The sequence below is a fragment of the Urtica dioica genome, chromosome 1 (genome assembly GCF_054948205.1).
Source record: "Urtica dioica subsp. dioica isolate 48M chromosome 1, U.dioica_male_clone48M_v1_H2, whole genome shotgun sequence".
NCBI classification, from domain to species: domain Eukaryota; kingdom Viridiplantae; phylum Streptophyta; class Magnoliopsida; order Rosales; family Urticaceae; genus Urtica; species Urtica dioica.
The window spans coordinates 4,232,728-4,248,255 of NC_142756.1; the positions used below are offsets into that span (position 1 = coordinate 4,232,728).

Here is a 15,528-nt window from a genome sequence, read left to right on the forward strand (position 1 = left end):
ATAATAAATTCTGGTTTCGTTAACATACAAAAAAAAATCTTGAATTTATTGACATACAAATCACCAAAACGTGGATACATAAGTTGTGCTCCAAAGAAACTACTCGGGCAACCACTTTAATACGACTTCCAAAAAATCCAATCACAAAATAATCACTAAAGCCAAAAACCTAATTATACATGGAACAATTCGCACCAACCCAAGAAAAATTCACAAAAAGACCGAGACTTTCAAAAACCTCAAAGAAATCTTACAGATAAAACCAAAAGGTAGGGTCCGGCGAGAGAACAAAGGAAAAAGAACAGCGGCGAAAAAGACAATAAATCGTATCGGCGAAAGGAACGTCGGCGCGTCGAGCTCCGAGGAGAGTCTAGGCAGAAAAAGCTGGTCACCTTGACGAGGATGAAGAGAGTGAGGATGGTGGAGGCGCCGTGCGCGTCGGTGTGGCGACATGTAAGGTAGACGAAGAGAATGGCGATGTGGTGATGGATGAAGAGGAAGTTGGCGGTGGGTGAAAAGAAAACGTTGGTGGAGGGAAAAAAAAGTCCGATGAGAGAGAGAGAGAGACTAAAAGCAAAAAAAAAAAAAAAAAACAAAAAATTCTCCAAATTTTATTAACAATTTTGTCCCGATTATAATTTTTTTGGGTAAAAATCTTCCAAACTACTAATATTATTTACCAAATCTCATCTTAATAATTCGCGTTTCATGACTTATTTGGATGCGTGACTGGGTTTGAGTAAATTTTTCTTGAGTTATTTGTAGCACATGTTTGAGATACTTATAATATATCCATTTGTTCTTCGTGCGGGGTGGGACAAGGATTCGCCTTTAATGAGATTATAATACTCCATTATTGATAGTCCTTTTGTCAAGATACCAGTTGCTGTCTGATCCACGATTGCTATCATGTCACTATGAAGAAATGCACATTTAACACATGGTCTACGAAGTTTGTAGCAACTGAGGCGACTCCGATGTTGTCACGCCATATCACCGAGCTAGAGGAAGTTCCATGCAAGTGCACGATACTCAGCCTCTGTACTTGAGCATGCCATCGCATGTTGCCTGCGTGAAATCCAAGACACCAAACAACCACCAAAAAATACGTACAAGCTAGACTATATTTTTATTTATCGAATCCGTAGGGGAAAAAATGCGCTAATTGTCAATGCTCTATAATGTTTTTCTCATATTTAACACTAAAAATTAACATTGTTACTCCCGAGTAATGGTTTCCTTTTGTAAAATGCATGGGTTTGTCTTCAATATTTAAAGTTTAAAATATATTTGTAATTCATGTTTAAGTGTCCAATATAATTACTGTTATACACATTCATCTCAAGTAAGAATATATTTCTATAGTAGTAATAAAAGGGTCAAACTTGTCCAAACCTCAATTTCTGTCAAGTTTTTTAAAAGGAAATAGAAAATTATTATTAATATATAAAATGATAAATTACATTGTTGCTCTTTTAACTATATCACTTGTTACGTATCACTTCTTCAAATTTAAAATCCTGCACCACAGATTCTGAAATTTTACATTGTAACTGTTAATCGCGTTTTTTGGATTAGCACTAAGAACCGTCCGTGGTTCGATCTAGGGCCGGACCCTATAACCGCACGTAGGTTGAGTTTGGTGAAGTTCTTCTCTTCTCGTCGTGTTTGTGTTATTCGTGTTCTTCGAATCTTCTAGTGTCCGGGTCTTCGGATCTTCGAGTTTCCGGGTCTTCGAATCTTCCACGTTCTTCACGTTCTTTGTCGGGCCTTCGAATCCTTGCACTTTCACATAACCACAAGAAAACGTGAATCTAGAGGGACGCGGAGGGTTTCCCTCGGCGCGTTCTCCGACGCTCAACATTAGTCGTGTTGTATTGTGTTTTTGGTAAACGATTTGTACTTGTCTCTATGTTTTCTAGAGAGAGAAAGTGGTGGTGTGATTTTTGTAGAGTTTTGACAAGTTGAGAGAAACTTACCTTGTGTTGTGAATGAGTGAGGTATTTATAGGAGCCAAGAGTTTGGTGAAAAATACTTGATTGGGTGGTGGAGATGGCCGGGTGGCCTTGGCCGAGTGAAGACGGCCGGGTGGTCTTGGCCGAGTGAAGATGATCGGGTGATTTTGGCCGAGTGAAGATGATCGGGTGATTTTGGCCGAGTGAAGACGACCGGGTGATCTTGACCGAGTGAAGACGACCGGGTGATCTTGACCGAGTGAAGACAACCGGGTGATTTTGACCAAGTGAAGATGACCGGGTGGTCTTGGCCGAGTGAAGATGACCGGGTGATATTGGCCGAGTGAAGATGACCGGGTGGTCTTGGCAGAGTGAAGATGGTCAGATGGTCTTGGGTGAAGATGACCGGGTGATATTGACCGAGTGGTCTTGGCCGAGTGAAGATGGCCAGATGGTCTTCTTTTTTGGCCAACCGGGTAGTCATTTTCTTTGGCCATCCGAGTGGTCATTTTTGTGGCTTTGTCTTGAAGATTTGTCAAGAAGTCTAGCTTGAAAACATTCTTTGAGAGTCTTTTGAAAGACATTTTATGAGTGTTGACTCGGAGCTTGGCGCGTGAATTTGCTTGTGGGCTTGGACATTGTGTATGGGCTTGATGTGTAGTTTTTGCTCTCGGAGTGCCATTTCTACCTTGTGAAAATCTGACCCAACAGTAACAAACACCTTTTTTCTGTCAAAATATTTGTGAGGGCCGTCCAATATGAGATTATACTTTATGCACGTGAATGACTTTTTTTTGGAAATTACGATAATGACTTATTGATGACTATAATAAAACATTAAAGAAAAATATTAAATAAATATCCGTTCTAGTATTTTTTTCTTTTTTTGATTTATCTTCTTCTTTGTCTTTCAAGTCCTTCATCGAACCTTCATGCCCTCCGTCGAGTTCAACAACAGCTACATAATTCTCTCCTACCTAGACCTTTCCTTTGTGCCCAACCACACCAAGCTCAAGTTCCTCATTTTCTTCCTCCTCAAATCTCGGCGCGAGAGAATCATCCCCGAGTTCAAGTCGTAGTCGTCCCTAGATTGTCAGTACGAAATTCGCCAAAGCCAGAACTCAAACGTCAGCGAGACTTGATCCGTTTTCATTCCCGAGGGAGATAGAACAGTTCTTATCAATGTTAGCCTTATTTATTTTTGTGGGGTCATTTATTCAAACATCTTGCATGCACACAGGTGCAGGCGATAAAGCTCACTGATGGAGGTCATCGTGGATTGGTAGCGCGATGGGGGAGATCATGGAGAAGAGCTCGTGTGGTTGCTGGTTAAGAGCGTTAAGGCTTTGAGTTTGAAGGTCGTCTTTCTCACTTTTCATAAGCTAAGCTTTTATTTCCGGCGATGGCTGCGAAGAGAGATAGACCAATGATCGGGATCGATCTCGATACAACTTACTCGTGCGTAGGTGTTTGGCAACACGACCGAGTCGAAATCAACACCGTGAACCCCATCAACACCGTCTTCGCTGCGAATAGGTTGATTGTAAAGATATTCAATATTGCCAGACCGGATCTCACACATATGTGAGTTGTTTTTTGGCTTAGAAATGGACCGCACGCAAAACAAATGTCATTCCCGTAAAAAAAAGACCGAAAAGAAAAACAACCACCAAACCAGAAAAAAAATGTTTTCTTTACAGAGAATGAAACCATAATAAAACCATGGTTTGGACATTTCATCATTCGTTGTTGAAAAAGACTTCCGTCTCTAACCCTTCTTTAATTCAAAAATCCGGTCAGAACACTTATTTTGACAACCTCAACCTACTATGAACCCTCGTTTGATTTCGATGCAGAGAAAATAAGTCGCTTAATGAAAATTGCGGCTTTTCAAGTACCACGATATTATAATTTCAAAAATTTCACCGACGAAATTTGAAAAAGTAAAGCAGAAATGAAATTTCAACACTATAAACTTTTTTTTAACATTTTTTTCAATTAGTCGTCGCTTTTGCTAAACTGACCCAAACAATCTTGAAAGACGAGAAAAAAGCAAGCCAATAGACCATTCAGCAGAAAATCAACCGATCACGAAAATAGCAAAATACAAAAGCATTGGGTTTGTGTCTTGACCATATCTGCAAAGGAGTAATTCCACAAGAATTTAAATTTAAAGCACACCAAGACATCACACGGCTAACAAAGTAGTGAACTTATTTAAGGCTTTGATGCCATAGAAAAACAGTGGCTAATACTGATATAAAGGATTTTCATGAGCCTGAAACCTTAAACTATGTATAAAATTAAACACACATAGAGATAGAAACTCAATGGGGCCACAAGTTTTGATATTATTTTTTTTGAAACGGTAACTTCATTATATATATATGAATGGGCGAAAGCCACTTTACACAAAAGAAGGGACGTTTATAGCTAGCTCCACGGATCCAACGCCAATCGAGCACGTGAACCCGGGCTGAGCCACACCATAAAACGAAACCACTACCAAAAGCTAGCCTTATAGGCCTTTACATAGAGGAAAGGTGAAACTTAGATACAATAGCTAATCTAGAGTGTGTCTCAAAGAGACAACAACCAAAAGAGACCATGTAGGTCTTTATACACAAAAACTCTAAGGGGACAAAAGCTCCCGCCCCTGGTAACCGGGATGAGTCGCTAAACAAAAGGAAGGAACTTCTTTCTTTTCGGCTATCATATGGCGCTTGCCCAATCTCTTTGTAAATCTGCCAGAGAGTAGCCTTTGAAATCTTTCTCCGAGTTGTGGAGCCACATAGCTATGAGTCTGTTAGATGTATCTTGAAGACCTTCTGCGTTCCAGCCTTCGTCTTCGAAGATGCATTTGTTTCGTAGAAGCCAAATCGCCCAAAAACCCGCAAGCACTCCTGCTTTAACTGCTGCCATCCATCGAGCATTTTTCCTAGACGCCGTGTGAACCTGAAAAAAGTCGGCCAACAAAATAACAGAAGAAGCGTGGATATCGACTTTACCGAAGAACTATCTCCACCAACTCGCCGCTGCGGGACAGTCAACAAATAAATGTTGATCGTCCTCAGCAGCGCTTTTGCACACCATACAGCAGCTGGGAGACAAAACCCGCAGTGGGTTTTGCCTTTGGATGCGATCAGCCGTGTTGACTCGATTGATAGCAATCCTCCACCCAAAAATCTTCACTTTTTTCGGAGCTGCCGACCTCCAAATGGCGCTGAAAAACGTCGCTGAGGGGGCAGTAGCCACCGGAGAGATGGCTGCGGCCATGCTCTTCACCGAGAATTCCCCCGAATCGTCCAACCACGCCCTTCAATCCTCCAAACCTGCCCACAATGGCACTTCTTCGAGCATGCCCAGTAATGTAGCCAAGTCCAACGCCTCACGGTCTGTTAAGTTCCTTGGAAAATTGAAGTTCCAATCCACGGCATCAAACAAAAGCGAGGAAGGGGAAGCCAAACTCGCGATAGGGAATCCTTTCGATGGACAGAGTCGATATAGTCCGGGGAACCTCTCTTTCATACTCGTTCCTTCTAACCATGAATCCTCCCAAAACCGGATTCTTGATCCATTGCCCACTATCCACTTGCAATGCTTGAGAAAATCCTCTTGGACCGCCATGATTGATTTCCACGGGCTGCGAAGTGTGCGTCCTGTAGCTTGCCCAGGGTCCCACCCGTTGTCGTGGTAGCCGTAAATGGCGACTATCACCTTGTGCCAAAGAGCCCTAGGCTCAAGTGGAAAGCGCCATAGCCATTTTGCGAGTAGCGCTACGTTTTTCTCTCTCAAGCCTCCTAGACCCAAACCGCCCTTTTCCTTAGGCCTACAACACACTTCCCAAGCGACTCCGGGGCTGCCTTTTCGACCTTCAAAGCCTTCCCAGAAAAAGTTTTGATACGAGCATGACCGACTACATCATAGAATAATAGATAATAAAAAAAAAGAGTTATATGTCCCTACCAACCAAAAGGAAGGTCAAGACAATCTACAAGGCTTACAAAGGAAACCACCTTCATATATATAAATGATATAAGAAAAAATAAGAAGATTATTCGATCAATATCACAGTAGAATATACCTAAATTTATTGATATTATAATGTCCTAGCTTATGTTCTCATTGTGAATTTCCTTCCAGACTCGAAAATCACAACAATAGCTCAAATACCAGTTTTTTATTATTAGTAAGGAAATTCAGTAGAAATATTACACATCAAAGGTCACGCTTACTAAAAAAAAACTTAAGTTAAAGCCCTATTCTAAAAACTTTATGACAAAAAAAAATGAGATACTCGGGGAGCCACTCACATGGCCGTGAGCAAGGTTTCATAAACCCTGGAAGCTAAAAAAAACATCATAGAATACTTGCTATGAGAAGCAACATATTGGATTATGGCAACGAAATCACCTCAAAGTAGAGGTAAAATAGCAAAGCACGTGAAGAAACTAATTCGTCGAGGCATAAGATAAATGATTCTGTATTCACGTCTTGCCTTAAATAAAACTGGAAAAACACATCACTGTTGAGTTATGTTATCCAGTGCAACAATACCATTTGAAAAGAAGTAATAAAGAACCAGAGATTGACTCCGACTAACACAGATCAAAACGCTTCAACTAAAAAGAAGCAACAAAATATAAAAGTAAAATTGGCAACAAAATCACTTCAAAGTACAAGTATCAAAGCACATTAAGAAATTGAGTCATCAAGGCATAAGAGAAATGATACTGTAGTCATCAAGGCACATGAAGTAACTGAAAACACATCAATGTTAAGTTTATTCGGTGCAACATTAACACTCGTAAATAAACAAATAAATAAATAAAAGAACCAGAGATCGATTAGGACTAACACATACCAAAGCAATCCGACTAAAAAGAGCCAATACAAAATAAATATGTACAGATCGGATCGACGGGTGAAGACAAAAGAGCTCGGTCCGGTTTCAAGACCATCTTCCTTGCTGTCTGCTGGGCCATTTGGAAGCTCCGAAACAAATGTATTTTTGAAGAAGCTCCTGTTTACTTCGACAGTTTTTGGGATCATTTGTTCAGGTCTATAGGATTTTGGTCGGCAACTCTCGATCCCGACTTCAGATCTTTTAGCCTTTCCGATCTTTCTAGAGATTGGCCTAGTGTTTTCTAGCTTGTATTTTGCTTCTTCATAGTAGAAGCTTTCTTTTTTTCCTCTTTTTAGTATATTTTTCGAGTTTCTTTAAAAAAAAATAGAATCGAGCTAGACGGAGGTTCATATTGTTGACCACACAACAAGACCTACAGAGACACACAGGCTTATGTTTTACGGTGTAAAAAGAACGCTAAAAATACAGGTGTCAGGGGTTAGCTATGTTATCATGACTTTACAGAATGTCTGGTTATTTAACTTTCCTTTTCTATGAAAATGAAGCACAACTTTCTATCACCCCTGGTGCCATTCATGATTTTTTTTTTCTTATATGGGTTAGGCCTATGCTTTGATATAACTTCATATATAGACTTTTAATTTGTCCCATAGGCAGAGGCGATCAAAACAGATTTGCTTCGGCTCAATCAAAAGGGAAAAATACAAACCTATTTTGACCTTTTGAAAATTGAGTGAAGTGATCCTCCCAACGCCATTGCAATCCCGAGTCCTACAGGAATGAGACAGAACTAATAAATCTCTGAAAGCTTGTAGATATATTGGCATGCAAGAGCTGACAAGAGCAGTTTTCAGATGAGAATCCAACCTGCTTTGCACTGAATCTCCTATTCCGGCCAGATTACCTGTCACGAGAGAATTGCTATATCACATCTTCACCCCCACCATGATGAATTAACAGCGCAAATTTGAATCCATAAGCTAGTATCTCCATGAAATATTCCACAAAGACGAGAGATTGTTTAGAAAACATAGACAAAGTGACAAGTGTAGAATATCGCGTATTTATTCGGCATATTGACAACAGTAATAGTATGATTCATTCAGACGTTAGCAAGAGGCCAACGGGCTATAAAGCCTAGGCCTTATAGTACAAATTTTGAACCATGCTATATCTAACACATTTACCCGCATATTTGTAAATTCCATGAGACATGCCCATTGAGATATCAACAAATGAAAGAAATAATCAAATAATTAAAAAAAAAACGACAGTAAAAGAGAATAATCTCGCTTGATATTCATATTCATAAGGAATACTTTCTTTTTATTCCTGAAGTAAGTTCAGGAAAAATCTCAGAAGGAATTTCCGGTCCCAAAACAAATTACAGTTGTTTTTGTTTGGAATAAGAAGTGAAAACTGCTTAGTTTGTGAACTCCTTTTGTGAGATGAAGCATAATACTTTCAAACAAAAATAATTGCATATGTAAAACTCAGTGTTTTACATAGTTCCCATCTCTTATCTTAGTAATGCAACAAATTAAACAAGCAGATTAAGAAGATGAGTGCCTAAACAAAGACAATAAAAAGGAGTTAAGAGAAGAATACACCTCTTCCACTTCGTGTGATAAACACATAGAAACATACATGGCTATTAAACGAGCAGATTTCAAACACATAGATATAAAAACAAATTACCTCAAAAGCTGAATGAGATCCCTCATCACACTCTGTCCTTGGATAGTGCTCCTAACCGACGAGGAGGTTGGTCTGGTCAAACTGGACATTCGTGTTCAAAAGACCAATCCATGATCTACAAAGAGCATAGTTGAAAAGACCTTTTGATTAAATTTGAATTTTGAGAGATGGTATAAAATCAACCAACATGAAAAAAAAAGCGTCGATAACATTATGTCCCTCAATGAACAACTATTCCTAACATTGTGTTTCGAAATTCTTATAAAGGGTATATACTTCTTTTCTTTTTCAGGTTACCTCTCTCAAGGTAATAAGTTGACTGACATTGTACCGTGAAACACAGGTTTCAAAGTTTCATAAATCATCAAAGGCACAGACATCTCCTTGTAGTTCTCAACAAAGGATCGAATAGGTACTCTCCAACTGGTCTGGTACGGGATTGTCCAGAACTCGAAGCCATAATTTCACCTGTAACAAAAAAAAAAAAACACACTAAACAAACATAAATTCTCACATCGATTATGATAGTTTCACACACCTTTTTGCGGGTCAAGACTCCAGGAATGCTCTCGACTAGGTCTCTCGAACCATGAAATGTTTTCCTTCTTACAGGATATACCTTCACAGCAAAAAAAAAAAAAAGTGGAGAGCTTTGAATAAGAAAAAGCTTGGATCCGACCCAAGTCCTTCTTCATGTCAGAGATGTTCAGCAAAGTGCCCAGCTAGACTGGGATGTTCAGCAATGTGCCCAGCTAGCCTAATTCAATATTGCATCTAACGCAAAATAAAAATAATTTTTTTTTAACATGGTCAATTTCATACAATAATAGATACACTGATCAGGAATCGGATAATTATTGTCTTACATACTAACCTGAGAGTCATCCCGGAACAAATAAGGTTCTTGAGCCTGTGTTAAGATTTCGGGTTAGAAACAATTACACAAAAATGGGAAGAAAAAAAAATTTACTCCCTGTTTACAAAATTCTTGTCTATGCTTCTTATATGTCAACATTGTATTCTTATTCCCTTTCTTCTACTCATCTTCCTTTTATACAAACACTGAAAGGCATCTATAAGATTCCTGAGACAGCGTCCTTGTGGTTCGCGACAACAGGGAATGACCCGCCTGGAGTCGAACTGCCAACAGAATGTGCTTCCTAACAACAAAAAATCAACTATTATAAGAAATTTCAGAAAGAATTAGCAAAAAAAAACAAACATAGAGGGACAACACGTGATACTGGAGGATTCACTGTGGGGCGGGGCGGGCCGAGGAGTGCCATGGTTGAGTCGAAACGACACTAATTAGAGAGTGAGAGGTTTTAGCTTTTCTCTCTAGGGTTTTCACGAAAACTCTCGCTTGATTTCATTGTGGCACTGGGGACCCATTGGAAGCTGTGATCCACCAGCCGGACCGGTTAAAGGCGGTTCGATCTGGCAGATCAATATCACCACCTCTAAGAGGAATATCTTCCAACCAGTCTCAGCACCGACCAGTCATACCAGTTCTTAGCTTTATAATTGTTACACATACCTTGTGCAGGGTCATAACTCCCAGAAGTGCTCTCGACTCAAACCATGAAATGTGTTCCTTCCTACACGATATAACTTCACAGCGAAAAAGTATGGAGCTTCGAATAACAAACAGCTTGGATCCAAAGCCCCAAGTCCTTCATCCCAGGAACGTTCAGCAAAGTGCCACACTAGCCTAGTTCAATATCGCATCAAGCCCAAAATAAATACATAAATAAAATGAATTAGAACATGGTTAATTACATATGATAACAGATACACTGTGATAAATTGGATAATGTCTTATATGCTAACCTGGGAGTCACCCCGGAACAAATAAGGTTCTTGAGAGCATCGGGGATGTTTATTCCGGGGTATCATCACCAAATCAAACGAGCTTCAGCGAGCAATCAACTATGGGAGGCCGACCACATCTTCGATGAAAATAGGAGGTCAAGTTTGCCCTTTCTTGAGGCAATCGATAAAGGCAACAGATAATACAATTCATAATAACGCAGTATATAGAAATCAGTTAATATGACAAGATAGTGTTCACATATACCGGGAGACAATAGTGTTGCTCGGCTTCAATTTCTTGAATGAGGTTGCGGTCCTTCTCGATCCGACTTTCCTTACAAAGTGCGTCGATCTCAATAGTGATGCTGAAGAAATTCTTCTCGCCAAGTCTGCGTAAAGATATCGAGTCAGTGACAAATACATAAAAGGGCAAAAAAGAAAAAGAAATGCATAGAAATACAAACAGTGTCCCTCAGGCAGCGACGGCAGGGAGGGAGATCGTGCTGGTGACCCAACGTAGATTCGAAATGGTAACAGAGTGTGCTTCTAAACCCTGAATCAACAAACAACAACAAATCTACAATTAAAGACAGTTTCAGTAAGAACTAGCAAAAATATAAAAAGAGGGAGGGCTCGTGATACTGAAGACGACTTAGTGGATTCACGGCAGGGCGAGTCGGGGAGCCGAAACGAAAAGAATAAGAGAAACTGAGAACGGGTGAGGGGTTAAAGCTTTTCTTTCTAGGGTTTTTGCGGCACTCACGAAGCTGGAAGGGACGGGTCAAGGGACAGCCAATCTCGCTCTCCACCCGCGCTTTTAGCCCAATAACCGCCTCTGGAGCCGAGGTTCTGCTGCGGCGAGGCATATTCGCTGGAGACTTGAGGGCCGTCGGAGTATTCGATGTATTTCAAGCGGGCCGTCGGAGTATCCTTGTGGGTCGCGACAGCAGGGAATGACCCGTCTGGATAGATTTTAATTTGATCTCAGCACAACTAGTCTCTGAACTATTCTAGCATGTTTGTGACATCTTGGTTCTTGATATATTTCTACGAAATTCAACACCTGAACAACTTTATAAGTTTTTTACACATTTGTTGTTCTCTGATCAACTATGTCAATATCAACTAATGTCACTCACAAACATAATCATTCATTTTTTTACCTGAAATTCTTCGAAATCTACAAGGCTTACAAAGGAAAATACCTTCATATATAAATAATATAAGAAAACTAAGAAGATAATTCGATCAATATCAAAGTAGAATATACCTAAATTTATTGATATTAATATGTTCTATCTTATGTTCTCATTGTGAATTTCCTTCCAGACTCGAAAAGCACAGCAATAGCTCAAATACCACTTTTTTATTATTAGAAAGGAATTCAGTAAAAATATTACCCATCAAAGGTCACGCTTACTGAAAAAAACCTTAAGTTGAAGCCCTATTCTAACAATTTTATAACAAAAATGATATACTCGGGGAGCCACTCACATGGCCCTGAGCAAGGTTTCAGAAGCCATGGAAGCTAAAAAACATCATAGAATACTACAAAGAAGTATAGATAGAGAGTCCTTGGGCTATTAGAACTTACAGTTTTCCTTACCACAATATCTTCTCTCCATCCTCAGTTTTCATTCTAGATACGAATGCTGATAATAATGTATCTATTTTGAGCAAACTAGTTACTGTGAGAAGCAACATATTGGATAATGGCAACAAAATCACCTCAAAGTAGAGGTAAAATAGCAAAGCACATGAAGAAACTAATTCTTCGAGGCATAAGATAAATGATTCTGTACCATTCACGTCTTGCTTAAAATAAAACTGGAAAAGCACATCACTGTTGAGTTCTATGTTCCAGTGCAACAATACCAATTGAAAAGAAGTAATAAAGAACCAGAGGTCGACTCCAACTGACACAGATAAAAACACTTCAACTAAAAAGAGACAACAAAATATAAAAGTAAAATTGGCAACAAAATCACTTCAAAGTATAAGTATCAAAGCACAATAAGAAACTGAGTCATCAAGGCATAAGAGAAATGGTACTGTAGTCATCAAGGCATAAGAGAAATGGTACTGTAGTCATCAAGGCACGTGAAGTAACTGAAAACACATCAATGTTAAGTTTATTCGGTGCTACATTAACACTCGTAAATAAATAAATAAAAGAACCAGAGATCGATTAGGACTAACACATCAAAGCGCTCCGACTAAAAAGAGCCAATACAAAATAAATATGTACAGATAAAGTACATCCTAATAGAATCGAGCTAGACGGAGGTTCATAAACGGAGAAGATAAAGATGTCAGGGGTTAGCTATGTTATCATGACTTTACATAATGTCTGGTTATTTAACTTTCTTTTTCTAGAAAAATGAAGCAAAACTTTCTATCACCCCTGGTGCCATTCATGATTTGTTTTCCCTTATATGGGTTATGCCTAAGCTTTGATATAACTTCATATATAGACTTTTAATTTGTCCCATAGGCAGAGGCGATCGCAACAGATTTGCTTCGGCACAATCAAAAGGGAAAAATACCAACCTATTCTGACCTTTTGAAAATTGAGTGAAGTGATCCTCCCAACGCCATTGAAATCCTTAGTCCTAAAGCAGTGAGACAGAACTAATAAATCTCTGAAAGCTTGAAGATATATTGGCATCCAAAAGCTGACAAGAACAGTTTTCAAATGAGGATCCAACCTGCGTTGCACTGAATCTCCAATTCCGGCCAGATTTCCTGTCACGAGAGAATCGCTATATCACATCTTCACCCCCACCATGATGAATTAACAACGCAAATTTGAATCCATAAGCTAGTATCTCCATGAAATATTCCACAAAGACTAGAGATTGTTTAGAAAACAATGACAAAGTGACAGGTGTATAATATCGCGCATTTATTCGGCATAATGACAACAGTAAAAGTAAGATTCATTCAGATGTCAGCAAGAGGCCAACGGGCTATAAAGCCTAGGCCTTATAATACAAATTTTGAACCATGCTATATCTAGCACATTTACCCGTATGTTTGTAAATTCCATAATACATGCACATTGAGATATCAACAAATGAAATAAATAATTAAATAAATAAAAAACCGACAGTACAAGAGAATAATCTCGCTTGATATTCATATTTAAAGAATACTTTCTTTTTATTTCTGAAGTTAGTTCAGGAAAAATCTCAGAAGGAATTTCCGGCCCCAAAAAAAATTACAGTTATTTTTGTTTGAAATGAGAAATGAAAACTGCTTAGTTTGTGAACTCCTTTTGTGAGATGAAGTATAATACTTTCAAACAAAAATAATTGCATATGTAAAACTCATTGCTTTACATAGTTGCCATCTCTTATCTTAATAATGCAACAAATTAAACAAGAAGATTAAGAAGATGAGTGCCTAAGACAATAAAAAAGAGTTAAGAGAAGAATACATGTCTTCCCTTTCCACATCGTGCGATGAATACATAGAAGCATACATGGCTATTAAACGAGCAGATTTCAAACACATAGATATACAAACAAATTACCTCAAAAGCTGAATGAGATTCCTCATTACGCTCTGTCCTTGGATAGTGCTCCTAACCGATGAGGAGGTTGGTCTGGCTCAAACTGGACCTTCGTGTTCAAACGACCAATCCATGATCTACAAAGAGCATAGTTGAAAAGACCTTCTGATTAAATTTGAATTTTGAGAGAGGTTATAAAATCTATCAACATGAAAAAAAAACGTGTCGATAACATTATGTCCCTCAATGAACAATTATTCCTAACATTGTGTTTCGAAATTCTTATAAAGGGTATATACTTCTTTTCTTGTGCAGGTGGTATCTCTCTAGGTAACAAGTTGACTGACATTGTACCGTGAAACACAGGTTTCAAAGTTTCATAAATCATCAAAGGCACAGAAATCTCCTTGTAGTTCTCAACAAAGGATCGATAGGTACTCTCCCACTGGTCTGGTACGGGATTGTCTAGAACTCGAAGCCATAATTTCACCTGTAACAAAAAAAAAAAGGCCCAAACTAAACAAACATAAATTCTCACATCAGTTCTGAGATTATGATAGTTTCACATACCTTTTTGCAGGTCACGACTCCCAGAAATGCTCTCGACTAGGTTTCTCGAACCATGAAATGTGTTCCTTCCTACAGGATATACCTTCACAGCAAAAAAAATGGGGAGCTTTGAATAAGAAAAAGCTTGGATCCAAAGCCACATGTCCTTCTTCATGTCTGGGATGTTCAGCAAAGTGCCCAGCTAGACTGGGATGTTCAGCAAAGCGCCCAGCTAGCCTAATTCAATGTTGCATCTACCGCAAAAAAAAAAAAAAAAAAATAGAACATGGTCAATTACATACAATAATAGATACACTGATCAGAAATCGGATAATTATTGTCTTATCTACTAACCTGAGAGTCATCCCATAATAAATGAGGTTCTTGAGAGCATTGGTGATGTTGATTCCAGGGTATCATGACCGAAGCGAACAAGTCTACAAGCAGTCAACTCTGGAGGCCGACCCACCTCTTCCATGACGCGCTCCAACTATGTGCAATGGGAGGTCAAGTTGGCCCTTCCTTGAGGCAATTGGTGCAATTCATAACAACGCCGCTTGTAGAAACCAACAGCAAATAAAAGAAGACATTATTCACATATACTCTTATTATTAACTAAATTGTCATGTCATCAAATTAGCTAATTACTATTTATTAACTATTTGTTAGCTAAAATACAATTTACAAGTTCCATATGGCTTAGTTAGATTTAAGTGCACTCTCATCTTTAGGTGTAGTATAAAAAACTAGGGAAATAAGTTTCTCATTAACAACTTCCTATTACAAAAAAAAAAACTGATTTTTTTTTATGATCCTTTAATTCACGAAAAATGACCTCAATCATTCTTCATCATCAGCAATGGCCCGATCCGATGGAAGCCCAACCATACCCGTCATACCTGCGAACAATACCCAAAATTCAAATGGTTTTCTTACCCGTCATACCTAAGAACAGTCCCAGCCTCGTCGAAGTGGTCCGGCCGATTCTTGGCCCACACGCACTGCGGTCGAGACTCGGTGGAAGGTTAGCGTGCCTCACCGCCGACTGCGGCTCCGGCGACACTTGTGGAGTTCACGCTAAACAGCGTGGAGGGGCTGGACTTCTTCGACGTGAGCCTGGTGGACAGGCTCAA

General features: G+C 39.1%; 1 protein-coding gene across 6 annotated transcripts; it reads right to left on the bottom strand.

Annotated features, from left to right (window-relative positions):
• Positions 1 to 998: 998 nt before the first annotated feature.
• On the bottom strand, positions 999 to 14,830 carry LOC149406545 (uncharacterized). Of its 6 annotated transcripts, none has more exons than XR_016295544.1 (14): positions 14,750 to 14,830; positions 14,417 to 14,649; positions 14,293 to 14,336; positions 13,868 to 13,935; positions 13,041 to 13,077; positions 12,893 to 12,944; positions 10,797 to 11,294; positions 10,598 to 10,721; positions 10,351 to 10,469; positions 9,395 to 10,231; positions 9,059 to 9,139; positions 8,818 to 8,988; positions 8,521 to 8,635; positions 7,695 to 7,809 (listed from the first exon to the last, which is right to left on the bottom strand). XR_016295544.1 is itself a non-coding variant. In XM_089607520.1 (7 exons), exons 2-6 carry the CDS (start codon positions 14,568 to 14,570, stop codon positions 12,939 to 12,941), a joined length of 309 nt encoding a protein of 102 aa, XP_089463646.1. In that variant the 5' UTR covers positions 14,571 to 14,649; positions 14,750 to 14,830; the 3' UTR covers positions 999 to 1,068; positions 12,893 to 12,938. The 6 variants fall into 6 exon arrangements, 3 of the variants coding, with proteins under 3 accessions (XP_089463646.1, XP_089463640.1, XP_089463634.1); XR_016295543.1 differs by having other exon boundaries at positions 12,883 to 12,944; XM_089607520.1 differs by lacking the exons at positions 7,695 to 7,809; positions 8,521 to 8,635; positions 8,818 to 8,988; ... (3 more) ...; positions 10,598 to 10,721; positions 10,797 to 11,294 and adding an exon at positions 999 to 1,068.
• Between the last annotated feature and the right edge of the window lie 698 nt (positions 14,831 to 15,528).

Excerpts from the sequence above, each read along its gene's own strand:
- LOC149406545 (XM_089607520.1), bottom strand. The coding sequence starts at position 14,570 with ATGAAGAAGGACATGTGGCTTTGGATCCAAGCTTTTTCTTATTCAAAG. Across the intron at positions 14,337-14,416 it reads GAGTCGTGACCTGCAAAAAG|GTGAAATTATGGCTTCGAGT; the intron begins GTATGTGAAACT and ends TTTTTGTTACAG. Across the intron at positions 13,078-13,867 it reads AATCTCATTCAGCTTTTGAG|GAAATCTGGCCGGAATTGGA; the intron begins GTAATTTGTTTG and ends CTCTCGTGACAG.